Raw genomic sequence first — 21,304 nt, forward strand, 5'->3', positions numbered from 1 at the left:
CCTGGCCCCCCGCCCGGTCCACCCGCCGTAGGACCAAATGCACCACTGCCATACGCCTGAAACAGAAATTAACGCACGTTCTTTTTTCTCATGCTTTTTCAATTCGGTCTCTGCTCGCGACAATTATAATCGTGAAATCCGCAGCGACGTATTTGTCGATACAATAATGATAGTAGAGTGTATGATTCTGTGCGACCAGCCGCGAAAAATGGTGAATGTTTCGATTAGGATATTTTACACGTAAAATTACAATGCGAGCTATTAAAAGATCTCTGTCAAATTAATTAACTGGAAAATTGCTGCATTTTGCAACCGATTATTAGTAACTGTCGCGAGTCGTGGAAGAAGAGAGACGGAACAACGCGAGGGAGGATATGCGAAAATGTAGAGGAAATGCGATACAACGATATCTCGGAGGCGGCTTCAATAAATCGTCCATTGAAATCAATATTCCTTATCGGCTATGGTTTAACGACTGCCGATTAGATACCACTCTCTCTCTCTCTCTCTTTCTAGCGCTTTCGAAAACTTCAAGTACATTCATATACGCTTAATATTCACTTCGTTTCTGTAGTCAGTGCAGCATTGGACAAAATGAGCTCAAAATGTGTTTTTGAGGAGAAAAGAAAAAAGAAACTAGAACGCCTCAATCTGAACAGCGAAATCGCGAAAACACATGGTTACATCATATCCATGCAAACATATATTTTTTATGTTATCTACATTAATAAATAATATTTGTATAAAAAGAGAAAGCAACTACATCGTGAAAAAGAATGAGAACCGCGCGCGGCGTTCTCCGAAAATATCACCCCCGAGGAAAAGTTTTGGGATTATGTCGGAAATGCCGGAGGGAGAGAGAGCGGAGTTGAGCGTCGCGGAGCAAGTAACTTTTTCTCAGATAAATTTGCTTCTACGACTGCAATAATTATTATGCTCCTATTTCTTACGTAATCCCGCCTCGTTTAGAGGTTCAAGTCTCGCTCGCGCAACAAAGGAAGAGCTCTCGAATATTTCCAACTTCCTTCGAGCACGTCGTCTAGAACGAGGGAGGGAGGGAGAGACGAAGTACAACAATGAGCAAAGAAATTGCGCTACAATAAATCGTATTGTAAATGTCGAAGAATCACTCACCATTCCGTTGTCTATCGTGGACCCGTACGGCGTCTGAAAGCTTGGTTTTTCTGAAAACAGATAAAACAAATCCGTAAAGATCCATTCCAGGGTAGCAATGTGCTTCAGATCAAATGCGTTATTTAAAGATATCTTTGTGTATCATTGGTCTCATCTCTGAGAAAAAACATCTTTCGTGGAAAAATTTCCTGAAGAGCTGTCCCTCTTTGTTTAGTATTTATTAACAGTGGACATACTTATATAAACTATATATATATATATTTTAATATAAAATAAATATATATATATTTATATTAAAAAATATCAAATATTGTTTAATGTAAAATAAACGTTAAACATATTAAACATATTAAACACTAATCACACAATAATGAGCGCGCGGATACGCGAAGCTCTCACATAAATTCATAATAACATCCCGCACACTGCTCGCGCGTAATCCTCCGACCAATAAAAGCACACAGGCACCCTTGTGATACTAAAAGAAAAACAAGAGGAGGATATCTGACAAAATATCCGCAGTATCAGGGGGGGACAAAGAAAAAGAATATTCCGCATCCCACAGGAGAGACGTGCAATATTCTTGGCGCGTGAGTCGCCGGGCGAAAAAGGGGAAACGAAAAGAAAGTTTCCCTCGCGAGAGAGGAGTCGATGCAAAATTAATGCCGGGCATAAATTCGCGATGCGTCTTTATAAATCAAAACCGCGATCGCGCTAAGAATGCGCACGCAAAGGATATATACATATGTGTGTGTGTGTATAAGCGCGCGTTTTCCATGTTGCGGCCGGTATACGCACGCGGAATAAACAACGAGATAAACATTACGAGGTTGCCGCAGTCCGGGGGCTTCATCCGTTATTAATGCTCACTCCGTACACACGTACACCGTAGGTGCTGCGAACCTATGCGCAAGGCGCACCGTGTCTTGCGGTGAATTTATGAGGATCGACCGGATTTACGTTTCGAAAACCGTCCGGAAAGAATTGTAGGGCGACGCGTTGCCGCATTGAGATTAATTCTCATTCGGCAAGATAACACACATTGATATCTTTCATATATTATCTCTACCGAGCAGCTTTATTTATCATCATCGTAACGGAAATTATATTAATATGTCCGGACCACCCTCCGTGATTCGATAAAGTTATATATATGATTAAATCTACTCGAGAGACAGAGAGAGAGAGAGAGAGAAAGAGTGGGTGAGCTATTGTGCGCATTGCATGAAACTCTTTCTCTTTTCACAGCTCTAAATTTCTCTAGTCTAATGAGTTATCCTGAAAGATGTGACGGTGCAATCTGAATTTCGTGGGCGGATAGCGGGTGCAGATATTCACGTACACGCGTCAACACACTTGCATACACATACGGCAAGTATACGTGTTACAATATAGAGAATATAGTCGCGCGTGGACGATAGGGCGAGTGTCCTCGGACGGCACACGATCGCCCGAGATAACTATGAATCCTAACAGTTTCGGCTTGGTCGTGACATGTTTGCCGAAGCGTGCGGCACCGACTCCGCAATATCATGCATCAAAGGACAAGCTAAACCATGGTCCATCGTGTCATCCTCAGAGCCGGTGCAAGCCCGCTCGACCGTTATGACGTAGTGCTGAGCGCCGGGCCTCCATGTCACGACTAGTTCGTCTTCCGCGCTGCCTCTGCCGCCGTCATCCGTTCGGTAATTGTTCGATGAAGAATTATCCGGGAATGCTGGTTGTGTCTGTGTCGCCTCAGTCTGGATCGTACGTATAAACCCCTCCCACCCCGGCTCGTAGGCGCTGAGGAAATTTGCGACCCCGTCAACAGTGACAGATCGTCGTCATCGGACAGATTTACGCGTACTTTGTTTTTAAAAGTACGCGTATATTTTTAAAAGGCTGATTTTTAAAAGGCTGATCTTCAAATAATAATAGAAACAACATACATTTTACACAACAATAAAAAAGCTACTATATCCTAGACTAAATCTTCGCGCGAGTGATATTTTTTTTAGCCCGTCTCGAAATGACCGGATGATTAAAAGCAAGAGATTAATATACGCGGCACTTCTAAAAGGGATCAAAGGAACTACACCAGATAAGATGCGGGAGAGGCAAATGGCAGCGGCGGCGGTGGCGGCGGCGCGCGTCCCGTGGAATTTGTTTCGTAATATTAAGCGATATTCGACGCGATAGTATCCATATGGTTTTTGGTCGGCATCAATTTCGTATTACACCTCGCGAATCGAGGGACACGACCTCGAAAACCGCTTGTACGGTGGGCGATTTTCGGTGGGGCGCGGACACGCGATGTGTTTCGGTTTTGTTGTGTTTCCGCTCCGTCTGAGAATCCTGCGTAACGTAAAAGAAGACATATGTCGGGAGAAAACAATCAATTATTGTAATTGCATTAAATTTGTAGTATTGTACGACACGTGACAAGATTTACTCAGATGCACTTGCGCAACTTCTTCACACCTGTGTGTCGCGCGATATCTAATCAAATAATTACACAATCTGCGATAAAGCATAAACATATAAAAAAGAAATCCAGTAAACTCCAGACACAGCTATCGATCGTACAATTGATTCGTTGTGATAAGTTCGTGACAGTTTTGTTTTGTCCAAAAACCTTTGGGTCTTCATGAAATCAATCAAAATTCAGCTTTACACCGGCGTTCAACGACCAAATATCGTGAGTTTCACGATCGAACCTCTTCGGTACGGAGCTCGTCCGCCGCGTAACGTCACTAGTTGCGAATCGCAAGCAAATGTATTAAATTGAGAAACTGACAAACACAAAAGTTGATACAAAAACTATCTACAACAAAGTGTTCAGACTAAAGAACGTAAACAACAACCGTATGCTTTCGGCAATTGTCGACTATAGTCGACGCTCGTTCTCAAAAGGTTGAAAATCGTGAACATTGGAGTGTCGCGTATATGCGCGCCGAAACCGAAACTGTGCTCGGACACTTTTGGCGTTGACGATCTCGTAAACAAAAAAAGAGGCATTTGTTCGTGTTGGAATGCGCGACGTCCCGGAACAAAAGTGCGCGCGTAAAAAAAAGCGACAAATAGACACGCGTGAGCGTAAACGCGCGAACGGCCGCGACATCGAAGTACCTCCCGCGCGCGTTGTATCCGCATTTCGTGACCGCAAAAATATGACTCTCGGTCGTAGATATTTCGCATGGTGCAATGACCGAGAATAATTACGACGAATTTCAACGCGGTTACCACGTCGAAGGGTTTTTACTTCTAACAACGTACACCATTCGCGAGAAAACCACCCCGCGGAATCGTTCACGTGGAAACGCAATCGCAAACCGTAAAGACGAAGCTGCTGCTGCGACTTTTTGAAAATTCGGGGATAACGAGAGAATATGCACGAAAGGACACGGCCTATGTCGCATTAAGAACGCTCGATCAAGTGTGTTTAACATGATTCTGGGTTAGATGACCGCGCTCCGTCTGGATCCTTAACTCTTCACCTTGTGTTTGCGCCGTGGAACCTTTTCCCATTGAAAAATAATCCGCCGTTCATACGTCCAGCTGCTACTCTCGCAAAAACCTCGCCTCGAAGGAATTTCCTAATTTCATGCATGAAACACCGAATTATCTCGGTACACCAGACAAAATCTGTCGGTGTTAGATTCTCTAGAGTTCAAACCCGGTCAAAAAAGAATATTTCAATCACACCACAATCGTTCGTTTGAAAAATTAATAAATATCTAAATAAAGTGTGTTTACGGTAACAGAAATACTGTCACTGTGAATTACGTCGCTTTCTAAATTTCACACATTGAGAAATAGATAGTTAAGTTGATAAGTTCAAGGACGTAACGAGAAGACCACCTCGAGCGAAACGTCGCACAGGTGAATCGCAGCAGCCGGTTTTCACGTATACCAACCGAAAAATAATTCATTCCGTTATCTCGACCGTCGATCGAATCGTCATTCCATCGTCTTTCGTGGTATTCATCGGCGAAATCACCTGCCGGGAGCAAGAAAGCACGCGCACATACGCCAAGTTACACGCGCCGGCCGTTCTAGCGCCAAGAAAAATCTCGCGGAGCGTATCACGACAAAGGCGGAGCTCGTAAAGCGGTAAAGGAAATAATTGAACACCTGCGCGCGCCAAGGCGGGCTTAATTCAATTAGCTCGCCCGACAAATGCCCGACACTTTCTTTGTGCGCCCAATGTAAATTTTACAAACAGTTTTAAGAGGGCCTCCCGCGTAAATTTGGATGTGCGACGACCAAAGCCGCAGCAGCAGCAGCAGCAGCAGCACTTCGTGTCATTAAGTATTTTAATTCCGTATAAGGCACCAGTTTTTAAGAGATCGCATGACAAAATAATTTTATCCGCGACCCGAGCGACGCAAAATCCAACGTGACTTTCTTCCGCCGCTGGCGATTTCATATAAAAAGTGCAGAAAGTGGCTTGCGCCTTACGTTTTGAGAGATTTTACTCGTGAAAATTAATCTAAGAAAAGTAATTAAGTTTTCTAATTAAAATTTTCCTCACACACCTACAATTTCTACAAATTTTACGAGATTTTCGAAAAATGCTACTCTCACAGAAAATTTCTCTTATTTTAATACAATATTGACACAATGTTATATTAAATGCAATTAAATCATTTCTCATGTAATTTCTAGATAAAAATTGAATTTCAAAAATATCGAAAGTTTTTGCATCGCACTTCGACTTCGCTTTGCAAATGGATTGATTTCACGGTGTACGATTCGAATTCGCGTATGTATCGCGCCGGTGTGTGTAGTGCCACGCGACTCAAAGGGTGTTCGAGACTTCTGCAGGTAAGAACGAGAAGGAGGGCGACGAAAAAAGGAGCCACGATCATTGAGGTACACAGAAACGACGGTAGCGGGGAGGGCTCGCCACCCTCGGGGCCTACGACCCCGAAATAGGAACAAGGGGGGGATCTACCGAGGGAGTAAAGAATAGGACCAAACGAGAAAGACGAAAAAAAACGTAGAAAAAGGCTCAGGTAGCCATTGGCGCTCAACCGAGCTCGAGCGGTGCCTATTATCTTGTGGTAGTTCCGATAAAACTCCGCTGCGTATCTCACGATTTACACAAAGAGTCTTGCACATCGATATGTATAATAGCCTCGCAAAAGAGGCTATAAATTAAAAATTACGAAAGTAATCTAACGTAAAAATATATGAATACAATATTTCGATGAGAATAATTCACACACACTGAAGTTGCAATCAAAATTCGATTAGGGACGTAAAATAAGAGCATCGTCCCCGAAATGTATATTGAGAAAGATACTGTATCACATCACAGGAAGTGCAACGCCCTTAGGCGAGTAACATCAGGAACCGAGAGGACCCAATCGCGGGTGCACAATGGGACCGTCGGAGCGAGGATAATCGAGATTCGAGAAGAACGTGCACGCTCCACTTTCAGACGTTATTTTCTGTGACCCCCCGAGAATCCACACATCGCTGATCTCTCGTAGGTCCCCGAAAAACCGCAGAACGTGGTCCGGGTCTCACGGAGCTTAGAGCGCGGAAGCTCAAAAGGAAGCGAGAGCTTCCAGAAGACAGAAATTATGTGACGACCAAATTCTCTAGTCACGCTCCACTTTCCCCCTCCAGCGAGAATAGAATAAAACGTCGCGTGTGCCGTCGGAAACCCCGCGAGATCACAAAGAAGAGCCATAACTGACCCAAAGGCTAAGAACAGAGGAGATTTGCCTCGTGAGATTATCGTCGAGCTCTTTTGTTGTTCAGAGCGTGTGTTTCTATTTAGACTTCTGAGACTAAAACAACAAGATTATCTGCTACTTGTTCCTCTTGTACAAATTTGAAACCAAATAAATTACATATCGGAATAAAATATATTTGATAACAGGCGAAAAAAAACTTGAAAAAATTTTAATTTTATCAACGAAACCGACAATATCCGACTGGAGAAGTTGAAAATATCGAAAATGTTAGTACTTATATAACGAATATTGATATTTGCATGAGCGTCACGGTCGCGAGCAAGAAACGAAAGAACAGAAAGAAAGTGGTAGCATGACAAGTCGGCGATCGTATAGCACAGGGAAAAGGAGAGAAAGAGAGAAAATGAAGAAGGGTGAGAGGGAAAGAATCGTCCGTTGCGCCGTCCGGGAGTAAACGGAACAGCGAAGGTGTATTTTGCGGAGGAGAAGGAAGGAGGGCTGCTTGCCACGCGACCATGGGGCCCCATAGTGGGGATGTCGGCGTGCCAAGGGGCCCGCGGGACCAAGGAGACCGAGGGCCGCCAAGAGGGAGGAGAGGGCGGACGTGTGTACGCGGGGAAACAAGGGAGGAGGAGGAAGGTGGAAGATGGTGGCGAGGTAAAGGGGGAAATGCAGCAGCAGCAGCAGCAGCTGTCGCTGCCGGTGCCCCCCTTCGTGTTACCCTAGAAGGGGCCCACTGGAGGACATTGGCGCAGACCACGGGGGCCCCAGTGCATCTCAACCTGTCACTGTTGGAATTACAGAATGTTGCTTCGAGATATTCTCGCTCGAACTTCACGCAATTTACTCTCTGAAGTGTTACATAAAATTTCTTTAAAAACAGATCTTATTTGTTTATTGGAAAAATAATTTTAATAACAAAACTAGATTTGTAGTATCAATATATTACAGAAGAGAACAAAGAACTTAATCTTTTCGTTCAACTTGTCGTTTCCCGATTATTAATATTAGAAGCAAGTTCGAGAAATAAGAATCGCGAGATATTATCGCGACATTAAATTCCGATACACGCAATTACGACGTCAGTGCGAGCAAGTTTCGAACTGTTGAATTTAATTCAAGTTATTCGAGAATGTGGGTTAAACGCGGGTTGCATCATGCTTCGTTGGTAAACGTTGCACGTGCGACGTTTACCACGTACTCGAGGAATGCTTCTTAACATTCTCGATCGTCGCATAATCCCGGATCGAAAACGAGAAGAGATCGGATCGGTCGCTCGTGGCGATTCGCGGCGAGTAAAAGTGCGCGCGCCGATTTCCGACGATCGGTGAAAACGGAGGAGGCGTGTGCGCGCAAAATTGCGTGTATAAAAAAAAAAAAAAAATGAAAACAGACGAGCAAGAGCGCAAGAAAGAGGGAAAATCCGAAGTGGCCGAAGTGCGTGCGCGCGCGTGCCGCCTTCGGCACGTGGCACACACGTGTTCCGGTTTCTCCTGATCTCGCTCGCACTCACCGGCGACGCCTCAACGCGACGCTCTTGACACGCGTGTTCATTCACACGGTTACGCGAACGACGACGCACGGCAGGACAACGAGAGGACGAAGGTTCGAGGGCAGGAGAGTGGAATCTTGGTGGTTGCCCTCCGGGGTATATACATTCAACAGGTGATCTCGCGGCACTTTCGACGCCATTTTTACTTCCGCGGTACCGCAGCGGGCGTGATAAAAGCTCGAAAAGCTCAGACTAATTGAGTATAAAGCACACGCTCTTTGCGAAGAAATGCAAGGCGCGAGTTGGAGAAGTGAATCAAATAAGAAAAAGAAACCCTATAATACAACAATTTTTCAAGTCGCAGTATAGGTTCGACTAGTTAAAGCAATTACTAGTTACTAATTACTAGTTAAAGTAATTATAATTTAAATCGCACTTTGATATAGTTTTTTTCCCTTACATTTACATGATTCCGAAAAAATAAAGATGTCGATGATTACATCAGAAAACTTTAACTTTGTCTTACAAAACGTCGGTACGTTTGGCCAACACGTCGTCAAAGTTCTACTCGAGAGAATCTCGTGATCGTTTTACTCAATTAGAAAAGTGGCATTCCTTCGGACTTCGTGCGGGCCATTGAACGTCAGGAGGTGACGTTGAGGACAGTGGCACCTGCCAAAAAAATCGGAGCCCTTTTTTCGACGCCGCCAGGAGAGCGCACATTTGTTCCCCAGTCGCGTGGACGTTCGTATATACACGCGTGATGCGAGTGCAACGTGTGCATGCATGCGTACGTACGTGCGTGCGTGAGTACGCGTACTACGCGCCGCTGCATGCATGCGGGCCAGACTTAACAAAATCTGGCCAGATGTCTATTTTGAACGTAGCGCAGGTCGGTGCCGTACGTCGTCGTCGAAAACCCACCCGGTGCATATGCGCCTCGCCGCGTAAATACGTGCGTGCCTTAACACGCGGCCAGATTCGCTTTTCGTCGCATTGCACGTGCCCGTCGGTGTTTTACAGGTGGCATCGGAACCACTTCTTCCCGAGTTTTGTTGTCACTCGAGGTGTTCTTGAGAAGACAAACGTACGAGAGAAAGACAGAGAGTCAAAGAGAGTTTATCGCGTTATAAAAAAAAGTTACTAATTATATTATCACAAATATGTTGTTACTTTGTACCTATGTGTACAAAAGTTAGTTTTACATATGCTTGTTTGTTGTGAAGTAACACAAAAGAGAACGATATTGTTTACAGTAAACATCTTCAGATATTCGAATAAGCGTAATTAGCGATCTCGGTTAATTAATGCTACAAAGATCGACACTCGACACCAAAAAGGATTGAGCAGTAGAGGAGACACGATATTGCTTTACAATGTTTTTTTTGCGCGTAGCGACAAAACACAGTTGAGAACAGTCGCGCCTACGCCAATGAAGCAAGGGGATACCAGGATATGGTGCCCCTTGTAGGGTGGTGCTTTCAGTCAGCCTGGTAAGAGACACGACTCTCTAGGACGATAGGTATTTGTCCTCGCGGACGATGTGCCATTCGATCACATCGCGATGAGAAGATTCTTTCACAGACGATGAACTTTTATTATTCTTTTTCTTACAGTCAGTACCGAAAAATCTAACCGCGTCTCTCCCTCTCTCTCTCTCTCTTCTCATCCGAAACAACGCGATACTGTTAGATGAAACATAAAACTGTGTCGTCTGAATATATTTGACAAGAATTAAACATACTTTTTTTTACGGCCCGCCAGGGTATCGAACATATACACGAACCGCGGTTGCAAGGTGTTTACCGACGATCGAGAATGTTATACATGGAGAACCATACGCGGATCATCTTTTTTATCGCGCCAAGCTCGTTTCTGTAACCCAGTTCTCGCCACGGCTAATGGACTTTTGCTCTTCTCCGCGAAGCATCGCAAATTTGCAGAGAAGAAGCGGAGGCGGTGGAGCGGAGAAGGAGAGGGCGAGCAGAGAGATGAACAGAAAGGAACTTTGAAGAGCGCGGAATACGACTGCGGGGAAAAGAGAGAGAGAAAGACGAGAGAGGGAAGCGGCGACAGCGAGAGCCGCGAAGAGAGTGAGAGAGAGAGAGAGAGAAAGAGAGAAAGGACCGGGAGCGAGAGTTTCACGCAGTGGCAAATTCATATCGACCATAACAGGAGCGAGGCGAATGGCGTACACGCGGTTCGGTAACGAGGGACTTGCATTAGTCAGGAATTCTCGAGTAGTGCGCGCCCGTGTTTTTCGCAAAAAGCCTTAAAATGTCTTCCATTTTCCGTCGTTTCCTTTTCGCCGCCGGTTGTTCCTGCCCGTCCCGAATAACGGCGATGAGATCGAGCGCACACGCGCGTGCACGAATCTTGTGTACATTCTTCGTGAGATTCGAATATAATATAACCCGCGAGAAATATCGCATTCCGTTACAATGTGAAAAATGTCAGAGAATTTCCACGAGGTAGAAATACCAATAACACACAAAAGCCGATATTCATATTTACAACATAGATTTTCTGCAAAAATGCGTCGATTTAAATATTTATACTTTTAAATTTCGATTGTCACGCGATTACGAAAAATACGTGCAAGTTTTTTTTTTTTCAAAAAAAAAACGCGACAAAGGGATTGCGTACAACAATATAATGCAATTTCATAACTCGATGTGTTGTTAACGCGAGCGTAAATGCCTCCGGCGTGATAAGATAGACATTAATAAATGTCGAGATAAGAGCGCCGGTTCGACCAGGGATTCGCGTGACCTATCGACACCACTGCACACGTTTGCTCGTGTGGTATCTGCGCGAGAGAGAGGCACCAGGGGAAAAGAGAGGGGAGAATCGAGCAATGAAGAAAACGCGAGAGGAAGAGAGTGAGAGCGAAGCGAGAGAGAGCGGAACAGAGTTGGAGTTCGATACAACGAACGGAGACAGAATGATCCTGATTGGGAGAATGCGCGGTCGGGAGAGGATGCTCCTCAGCGGGGAAAGGGATCGAGTTTAGGGCGACGGGTGAACGGGGAGGGTCGAGAGGACGAGAGGGGTAGAAGCAGATGCTCATCGAGTCCCCGCTGCTGTAAATGTAGATTATGCCCGCGCCCTTAATTTGTGTGCGTGCATACGTGAACGTACTCTGGACTTGGCCTTTCCTAAGGAGAGGATTGAAAAGCGTCCAAGGAAGGAGAGGGAGGAAGGGAGAGAAGACCGCTTCTTGGATAAAATTTCGCCGGAACATATTTATAACCGCGATACTGCTATCTCATTCGCGGAATCTGCCTGCATCTCGCGTAAACGCACTCACGCAAAGTTGCAACACACTCGCTACTAATAAACCACTCAGTATTAATAAACGAAACGACGGGTCTGATCGCGGAATATATCGCGGATTTTACGCGAGGAGATTAAGAGGATTTTATCTCGCGGATGATAAAGTAGCTTTTTAGTATTTTTTTTTATCACACACAAGGAATTTTTGCATTTTTTAAACGTAGGCTGATCGAGTTGATATTTTCAAACGATTTTTACACATGTATACAGACACGCTTTGAACTCAAATGCGCTTAAGAAGCTGTTAAAAATTGTGTTCTTTTTTTTTTTTTTCAACGAATGTGTTTTGCGTCAAAATCGGACTTAAACGAGCGAGAAACTGAGGTGTCGCAGACTCCAATTCGTAACAATCTTAAATCGCGGTGGCATCGCGCGCGGTGGTACATTTTTCCGACGACGGCGGAAGATGACGCACCCTCGTATTTTAAGTATGTGGGTTTTCGACATGAGCCATTATAAGTTCGAGGACGCGCGCGCGAGGCGCGTGCACGGCAGACGGGGGAAAGAAAAGACTGAGAAAGAGGTGGCGGTAAACTAGGAGTGAGAAAAAAACGGAGAAAGAGAGAGAAAGAGACGGAGCGAGAGGCAGGTGCATCACGGTGACACTCCCTCGATAATTCTCCGGAGAGAGAGAGAGAGAGAGAAAAAGAGAGGAGGGAAAGAGAGAGACGGAGGTAACCGTCGGAGAGGGAAAAAGACAGGAGGACCTAAGTCACGAGTGTTGTGTCTGGAGCTCGTTTATGGTCGTTCGCTTAAACTCTCTCGCTCCCGAGGAAGGAGAGTTTCGAAAATGGCGCCGCTGTGGGGTTCGACGGACCCCGGCCGGAATGTTGAGCGAGGCCAACCTTCGCGACGATACGGGATATCTCGCGATCGAGGGAAGGAGAATTGCGAAAATGGCGTTGTCGGAGTTCGACGCACCTCGGAATATTTTGCCAAGGCAAGCTTGATTCGCGCGGAAAACTTGACGAGAATTGTTTTTGTACAAAAAAAAAAAAAAGAAGAGCAATTTGTTCGTATACAGACGCATTTCCTCAGTTGAAAAAAACAAGTACTACATGTAAATTTGTTTAATAATTAAACTTAATGCAAAGAGAGCAAACGCTCTTTCTCGATCGCCAAGAAGTTGGTGGGGCGATGCAAGACCGGACGGTCGATGCGTTTCGCTGTACGTGAATCACACACATGTGTGTTTGTTAAACTATATTTTATCGAGCTCGCTACTTCCTGAAACAAACTCGCATGTATCCAGGTAGATTTACTCGTGTGAGTCACAGAGCACGCGGTAATTTTAGATTCGATCGACCGTTAAGTTCGGAGGGAAACTTCGTGTTTTCGCCGCATTACGCGTAATTTCAAATCGGATTATTTTCACGCGCCGGGGCGCGAATGTTTATGGATTCTAAAGGATGCATCTCATCGCCGCGTCGTTTGCCGAGATATGCAACGGCAAAATATATTACATATACTCTGCAAAAACACTACGCGATCGCCAAAATTACGAAACACACGACGGACGGACGAACGGACAATAAAAATGTTTATCGCGAGCGCCTTTTACCTTATCTTTGTATGTACATACACAAATTACCGCGCTGCTTCGCGTACCGTACAACATTTTAGCCGATCGCTCAATTATGCGAAACAAGGCCGGGAAACTTGATTTTTCAGCTGAATCGCTTCGGATCGGAGAAAGAAAGCAAAACCACGGACAGCCGGAAGTATTTTCGGTTAAGCGGGGTGGATACTATTTTCGGAATACCCTTGCACTTGAACCCCGTGCCGCGCTTCCTCGCGTTTCTGATATATAACGCTAAACAAAAAATACACAGGAAAACTTTCTCTTTACGAGAGTCTTTCTCTTCTTCGAATCGCGACATATCGATTATCGTATTGATTTACATCGCAATAATGTGTCAAAATATTAATCGTCATTAAAATCAACTTTATCGCGCCAAGACTTTTGTGTTTTTGTTATTGCCGCGTTTTGTGCTCACGATCGGACCGAAATTTAACACCGAACTGTTTGCAAAATAGTGAATGGAACGATTGCGACTTGGATTGAAGACTCGCAAACGCCGTAATACGGCTCGTTAAGTACGGTACGCAAAGCAATACGAGCCTTAATAACGACCGCGGCGAGACGGGCTCTCGACGTAAAACGACAATCGTCGAGATTAACAGGCCGAAACGTTTCTCCGACGACGATCAACTATCCCGTAGTTATCAAATTATGATAGACGAGACTCGGTAAAATCTGATACCTTCGGCATTAACATTCGCACAAATAATGTATATTATTAGCTGTGTCGCGACAGCTTCTTATTATAATCGCGCAAGACGAAAATATTTAGTTTCACTACTGCAGTTTAATGTGAACTATAATTTAATGCAAGAGTATAGACGCGAAGATAATACTTGGCGCGAGATGCGTTTTCGCTACGTTCCCAACGAGCAAACTCGAGTATCAAATTTTCTGTTAATACGCACAAAAAAAAAATCTTTGCGTAAATAATAAATATATCTTTATACAAGTCCGATATTTATCTTCGTTAAGTATTTGGGAACAATTATATATATTTACAAATATTTATCTCAACCATCACGAGACGAACGAAGATTTAAACTGTGCGCCGCAGAAAATACCGTTCTACGAAACGCTGCTTTATTTGACCGTACCAAGTTTTATGGAAAACGGGGCGATATAAATTGTACATTTAACCGAATAAACGTCTCAGCTGCTCCCGCAGCGTTTTCAAAGGAACACGAGAGAACGTCCCGAACGAGACATCTAAAAGGCGTTTTTGCGGTCTCTTCAGGCGGGGCTTGGCGATCTGCGCCGAACTTAGCCTACAAGGGCCTACAGCACCGTCATCTTCCAAACAGAGTCTCAAACTAAACAAACGTCTGCGACTCAGTTACCAACTATGCCGCGGACTACCGCGGCAAACACATCTCTCTCTCTCTTCCTCCCCCTCCTTCTCGTGTCATTATCTACATTGTAATTTTGAGCCCGCTTTGTACGAGAGAGATACATATATAATAATTAATGTGGAAATCTCGTAACTTCGAAAAGCCCTGTGATATTATGACAATAATCCTATGTCGCGTAAGTAAATATGTAAACAATGTGATAACTATGTATAAACAGAGACCGATAACTAGATCTAGAAAGCGTGTTTGTAGGGAATTTGAGTCCTTTGATGATACACACACAACGCAGATGCGCTTTTAAAACAAAACACACATTTGGCGAGAATACATTTGATTGCAAAACAAAAACAAATCTTTTATCTGTCGCTTCGTGTTTTTCTTTACATAGAATCTTTTCGTTTTCTAAAATAAATATTGTTGCCGTAATATATATACACTTACGATCTCATGTATTTGAAAAAAAAAAAAAAAAAAAATTTTATAAACAAAGATACGAAATCTCGATTCGTTCGAAAGACAAAAGTTATCCGATGACGAAAAAAAGGGGAAGATTTGAGATTGATTCTAAACAGGAAATTTGACACGTGTCGATGAATGAAAATTCACGGAGGATGAGAACCTTTTTCGAGAGAAGAAGTAACGCACGATTCCACAAGCACGCAACGGCGCATCGCTCCGTGGCTGCTTCTCTGGCAGGTGTATGAGAGAAGCGAAAAATAAAAGAAAGCCACATCGTCTCGCGGAGGCTGACTGAGGCTGAGAGAGGGCATCGGGCGAGAGACAGAGGGAAAGAAAGAGAACAGACTCCGAGAAAGGAGTAAAAGGAATTCGATTTATGGACTCCTGCATTACATCCGAGCGATTAACCACTAACGATTCGTACGGTCGCGAGACGATGTCACGGCACGTGGATGAAACGTACTTATACGTATTAAGCCGACCGATCGTTCTCGCGCCGATTTATCGGCGAAAACGGAGCGGCATCGAACACCAAAGAGATCGCTTTTTTCCCGGAAACCTCCCCTTTCCCTCGGTCTCTCACCCTTTGCATTCATGTACGCACACACATACGCATACACACACCGTCCCACTGTTGCACATGACAGCGATCAGTGACGGATGGACGTCTCTCTCTCTCACGCGTTTAGGTTATGTTAGAGCGCGGCGCTGCAACGCCAACACACACGGGGGTTGCAACCTTCCCCCCCGTTAACGCGAGAGAAAATCACGATGTCGACGGGGAAGACGACCAGGACGCGGTGAACACGAGGGCAGAGAAGCCGTTGCTCTCTCGCGCTAGTTCCCATCGACGGGGCAGCACTGTCCAGAGCACTGACAAGCGGAACCAAAACACTGCGAGCGAGCCGAGGCGGACGCCGACGACACGATCGTCCGACGCGGCGGATTTACTCACGGCGCGATCGCGAAATGTAATCGACCGACCGTATACGCGAGATGTGCTTTAAATACACACGGCGCACCGGATAAGAACACTGGACACTAGAAAAGGAGACGGGACGAAACGGGAGACAGAGAGGAGGCGTAAGAGAGATAGGGAAAGAGAGAGACGTCCGTCGCGCTTTACTTTTCACACAGGCCACGCACGGCGCAAGTATCCCGAGGGACACGGCACTACCGACAAGACGGACACTCACCAGGCTGCTTGTTGGCGATCTTGTTGAAGCAGTTCTGAAAGACCTCGTAGAGATGCATCGGCTCGTCGTCGCTGGCCGCCATGTTTTCGCACGAGACGTGAAAACGAGTGGACGTTCCGTGGTCGAGGCGAGTGGGCACGGTTTCGCGGTGCGGCCGCGCGCGGAGCCACCCTCCTCCCGCTACGATCACCCACACTACTGAAGTGCACCGCTTCACGGACGCGGTTCTTATATCGCGCAGCTGGCGCCTCCACGCGTATGTGCGCGAGCGCCTCCACGCTTGCGCGCTATATTTGAAGCGTAATGATCACGACCGCGCGGCAATCCTCAGTGAATTCCTCGACGTACGTATTCATACCGTGGTTGAAATTCTATTGCACGCGCTCTAGAAACAAAGATATGCACTTTGTATCGAGATGAACGAATCTAAAGAGATTTTTATGCAATAAAAACAATGTTGCAAAAGTCTTTATGCGGCGAATTACGGCGCGACGGATTTCTAAGTTTTTTCTCTCTTTTCTCTGTAACGCTGTTTATTAAAAAACCAAATCTTTCACATTTATTGAGAATGTAGAAATAGTTTATACAGATTTTGTATATACATGGATTATTAGGTACATGTGTGACAAAATTAGATAATTCGATAATTCGTAGATAATTGAGATTCGCGCGAGCTTGACGCGTGATCGCTTGTCGTTGTAGAATCAGTACGATTCGAAAATATTATTAGTTAATTAAAGTAACTTATGCCTCTAAGTAACATTTTGTGATCCATATCATTAATATATAAAACTACACAACAAGAGTTATCCAAACATTAGAAATGCAACATGTTAACTGAAAATACGTAATCTTCGATTTCGCTGTGTATAAAAAGTTGTCTTATGTAATAAGTTAACATACAATATTGTAAATCTTATTATTAAGTCTTGAAACATTTGCTTAAAAATATATTATGTCACAAACATGTGTATGTATATATATATATATATTGCATTGAGAGTTTTTTTGTTCGAAGCAAACTCTTTTCAATTTTAAATCCCGTCAAAATCAGAATTCTGTGGAACAGAATGAGAAATCTCCTCGTAGTCCTGTCTCTGGTAACCTGTAAATAATTTAAATAAAAATAGCACATAAATAATATAACAATCCAGCTTCACACACTTGATTGAGAAACAGAAATACTGCTGGAGCACAAACTACAAATTTCATGCAACACAATCAGCAAACCTAAGAAAAACAGCACAGGCAAACCTAGTGACTAAAACCATTTGATTATTGATAAATTACAGCTTATATATATATACATATACACATCGCACACGTATTTTAAATCTGAACGAAGCAGTAACGTACTACAAAAGCGAAGTGGTGTGTATATCCATTGATTTACTGACCCGTGGCAGGATCTGATGCAAATACTGTAGTTAAACTGCCATTTCTCCCTTTGGCTATCCGTAGCAGATATATACTTGTGATAGGACGCGCAATTAAGTTTATAATCATAAATGAGGCACTGAATCTATTGAGTATATCTATACAAGATCAGACACACATTTTCTTACATATGAGATAGAATTTTAGTAATTAAAATATCTTACTTTTGTGTAATTAAACAAGAATAAATGTGTATATACATATATGGTACATATTTACCGTGATACGGTTCTGTTGGATAATAGACCGATAAAGTGATCACATCCAGGAATATGGAGATTACATTTATAAAAAGTGCCTATAAAATGTACAAAAAAGTACTCTCAAGTAAATACAAATCTTTCATCCGCAAAAACTTACAAATTGGAGTGGCTCGTCTGATTCTGTATTATGAATAGCCCATAATATACAAACAAAAAATAGTATATTATAAAAGAACACGCTAGTCTCTGGACACCAATTTCCTTGCATAATCCTGCAAGACATTTGATATTTGGCAAAAAGAGATCATATATAAGTTTTTGTAACAATCATGTGCGCAAATACACACAAGTTATTCTTACCATGTCACAAGTAGGAAGTGAATAGCAAATATGACCTAAGAAAATATGAAATATTATTTTCCTTCTTATCGCATCTTATTGTCAACAATTTATTTAAAAACATGCACATTTATAAGTTTATTGAGTAGAAAAACAAGTCAAGAATTTGCACAAACACATTAGATATCATTTTTTTTATTAATGTATGTATGTAACTCCAACATTTGTCACCAAAATATTGTCATGTTTATGTTGGGGAAACAAAACAACGGAAATCCCCACAATGAAAACAAAAGTTATGTCTTATTTACGTACCTTTAGAGGAAAATGGGATAAATTGGTTATATTTGGCATTTTCGTTGTACAACAGCAGCTATTGTCACACCAATGACTGATTATACAAAAGGCGATTAAAAAATGTCTCTGTCTGTCGATGAACTAATCTAATCTTTCTTTCTGCCCACAGTTTTATTTTTTTTCCCTCAGCTCTCGCCCAAGTACGAAAAACACGCACATATACTGCGCACATCAGCTGTTCAGTATTGCCTTCTGACAGTTACTGCCATCTGACATTGTTGTTTCAAACTATATAAAGTATCGCGCGATAAAAACACAACCCGATATCTTTAATCTTTAAACTCGCGATAACGTCAAGCTGGCGCAATTGCAGTAAGTGTTAACTGTTGACGAGATTGTTGCGCGCATCGTCGCTTGTTTTGCGCGTTGTTGCAACAATATCGAGATATTTATGATCAATCAAAATGTTATACAAAAGTCGTTACTTGTTGAGACATTTTCGGCCCTTCGTGAAATTTTATCACGAAGACGCTTTTGTTATTGGCAACCCACCGGATACGAGTTCAGCGATCTATCAGGTTAGGAAATATATTTACATTTACAAGTAAGCATACATGATTATCTAGGTTTTTTACAATTAAAGTAGTATTCACGTGTTAAATTATTGTTTAAGGAAAATTACGCACAAATGAAAACTCTGGTTGACAAATTGAAAAACACAGTGGAAAAGATAGTCGAGGGCGGTGAGCGGAAAAGCAGAGACAGACACGTAAGCAAAGGAAAGCTATTACCACGAGATCGAATAAACACTCTGTTAGACAAACATTCACCTTTCCTAGAATTTTCACAATTAGCTGGATATGATATGTATGGTAAAGAAGAAGTGCCAGCTGGTGGACTTATCACTGGCATTGGCAGAATAGAAGGGTATTTCATGATAAAAGTCTTAGTGCTATTAGTCTTTTGAACATGTATCTTTATCACAAGCATCTCTTTTCAGTACTGAATGTATGATAGTGGCAAATGATCCCACAGTGAAGGCTGGTACTTATTATCCCATCACAGTAAAGAAACAATTGAGAGCTCAAGAAATTGCTGAAGAAAACAGACTACCTTGTTTATATCTAGTTGACAGTGGAGGTGCAAATTTACCTAGACAGGCTGACGCGTTTTCTGATAAATTTCACTTTGGTAGAGTTTTCTATAATCAAGCAAACATGAGTGCTAAGGGAATAGCTCAAATTGCAGTGGTTATGGGAAGTTGCACAGCAGGTTTGTAATTTTATTATACCTATATTCATCTTTTGATATTTTATATGAATTTGTTATTTATATTATAGGTGGTGCATATGTACCTGCTATGGCAGATGAAAATATTATTGTTGGTAATCAAGGTACAATATTTCTGGCGGGTCCACCGCTTGTAAAAGCTTCCACTGGTGAAGAAGTGTCAGCCGAGGAGTTGGGAGGAGCTGCGCTTCACTGTCGGTAAATAGTTTTTGATAAATAATTGTTTTAAATATATGTTGATTCTTTAACCGTAAAACGGCTCAGTTATAATTCTTAAAATTTCAGTCAATCAGGAGTTACAGATCACTTTGCAATTGACGATACGCACGCTCTACACCTCGCGCGTCGGATTGTAAAGAGTCTAAATCAACAAAGACCTATGGATGTGAAAATTGCCAAGAATATCGAAGTACCTGTGCACAACGTAGACGAAATCTACGGCATTGTCGGAACGAATCTGAAACGTTCGTTTGACGTGAAAGAAGTCATTGCGAGGATCGTGGACGGGTCAAAATTCCACGAATTCAAAGCGCAATACGGTGAAACGTTAGTCACCGGATTTGCAAACATTTATGGCTATCCTGTGGGAATAGTCGCGAATAACGGTGTGTTATTTTCCGAAAGTGCTCTGAAAGGAGCTCACTTCGTACAGCTTTGCTCTCAAAGAAAAATCCCTCTTATCTTTTTGCAGAATATCACAGGTATGTTTACGAATTCGTTGATTTATATTTTGTTTTGATTTGCATTGTGGGGATATTAAACAATCGTGTCGATGTAGGATTTATGGTGGGCAAAGATGCAGAATTGGGAGGTATCGCTAAAAATGGCGCGAAAATGGTTACGGCTGTAGCTTGTGCGCAAGTGCCAAAAATTACGATAATAATCGGAGGTTCTTACGGAGCTGGAAATTACGGTATATATTTTTTTTTATTTCTTGTGTAAAAAGAAAGAAAAAACTACGTTCAAATTATATAAATTATGCAACTTAGGAATGTGCGGTCGTTCTTATTCTCCGCGTTTCCTTTATTTGTGGCCAAACGCTAGAATATCGGTAATGGGAGGAGAACAGGCAGCTGGCGTATTAGCACAAGTCGCGAGTAATCAACGTGAGAGAGAAGGCAAACAAGTACGCGAGTTGATTTTCGTTTTTTTTCTTCAATGACACTAATATTGACATTTCCAATTTTTTTTTTTTTTAAGTGGACTCAAGAGGAAGAAACGAATCTCAAAAATTCAATTATAGAACAGTTTGAAAAGGAAGGCAATCCTTTTTATTCTAGCGCTAGGTAAGTTACTAGGTTTTGCAAAATCTCTATTCTATTTTACATGTATTTCTTTTTTAGACTTTGGGATGACGGTGTGATCAATCCGATCGACACGCGAGTCGTGCTCGGTCTGAGTTTGTCTGCAATTTTGAACGCACCTATACCCGATTCCAAGTTCGGAATTTTCCGAATGTAATTCGCAAAGTGCAAAAACGTACAAGTGAAAACGTAT

General features: G+C 42.9%; 2 protein-coding genes and 1 long non-coding RNA gene across 4 annotated transcripts; 1 reads left to right on the plus strand and 2 right to left on the minus strand.

Moving 5' to 3' along the window:
* On the minus strand, window positions 1–16,398 carry LOC109853507. Its single transcript, XR_002250121.1, has 3 exons — window positions 16,242–16,398; window positions 1,135–1,184; window positions 1–56 (listed from the first exon to the last, which is right to left on the minus strand). It is a non-coding gene; the product is annotated as an uncharacterized LOC109853507 (long non-coding RNA).
* Window positions 16,399–16,616: 218 nt separating this feature from the next.
* LOC109853519 (type-1 angiotensin II receptor-associated protein) lies at window positions 16,617–18,743 on the minus strand. Of its 2 annotated transcripts, none has more exons than XM_020425729.1 (6): window positions 18,536–18,738; window positions 18,242–18,276; window positions 18,039–18,153; window positions 17,898–17,976; window positions 17,639–17,776; window positions 16,617–17,346 (listed from the first exon to the last, which is right to left on the minus strand). In XM_020425729.1, the coding sequence occupies exons 1-6, from the start codon at window positions 18,572–18,574 to the stop codon at window positions 17,276–17,278; spliced, it is 477 nt and encodes a 158-aa protein (XP_020281318.1). In that variant the 5' UTR covers window positions 18,575–18,738; the 3' UTR covers window positions 16,617–17,275. The 2 variants fall into 2 exon arrangements, with proteins under 2 accessions (XP_020281318.1, XP_020281321.1); XM_020425732.1 differs by having other exon boundaries at window positions 17,259–17,346; window positions 17,598–17,776; window positions 18,536–18,743.
* A 124-nt stretch (window positions 18,744–18,867) lies between these two features.
* On the plus strand, window positions 18,868–21,280 carry LOC109853517 (methylcrotonoyl-CoA carboxylase beta chain, mitochondrial). Its single transcript, XM_020425727.1, has 9 exons — window positions 18,868–19,095; window positions 19,191–19,444; window positions 19,518–19,789; window positions 19,858–20,005; window positions 20,093–20,508; window positions 20,586–20,720; window positions 20,797–20,933; window positions 21,008–21,093; window positions 21,151–21,280. Exons 1-9 carry the CDS (start codon window positions 18,982–18,984, stop codon window positions 21,266–21,268), a joined length of 1,680 nt encoding a protein of 559 aa, XP_020281316.1. The 5' UTR covers window positions 18,868–18,981; the 3' UTR covers window positions 21,269–21,280.
* The last annotated feature ends 24 nt before the right edge of the window (window positions 21,281–21,304 follow it).

Source organism: Pseudomyrmex gracilis, unplaced genomic scaffold (genome assembly GCF_002006095.1).
Source record: "Pseudomyrmex gracilis isolate BER0280 unplaced genomic scaffold, ASM200609v1 scaffold_50, whole genome shotgun sequence".
Lineage (NCBI taxonomy): Eukaryota > Metazoa > Arthropoda > Insecta > Hymenoptera > Formicidae > Pseudomyrmex > Pseudomyrmex gracilis.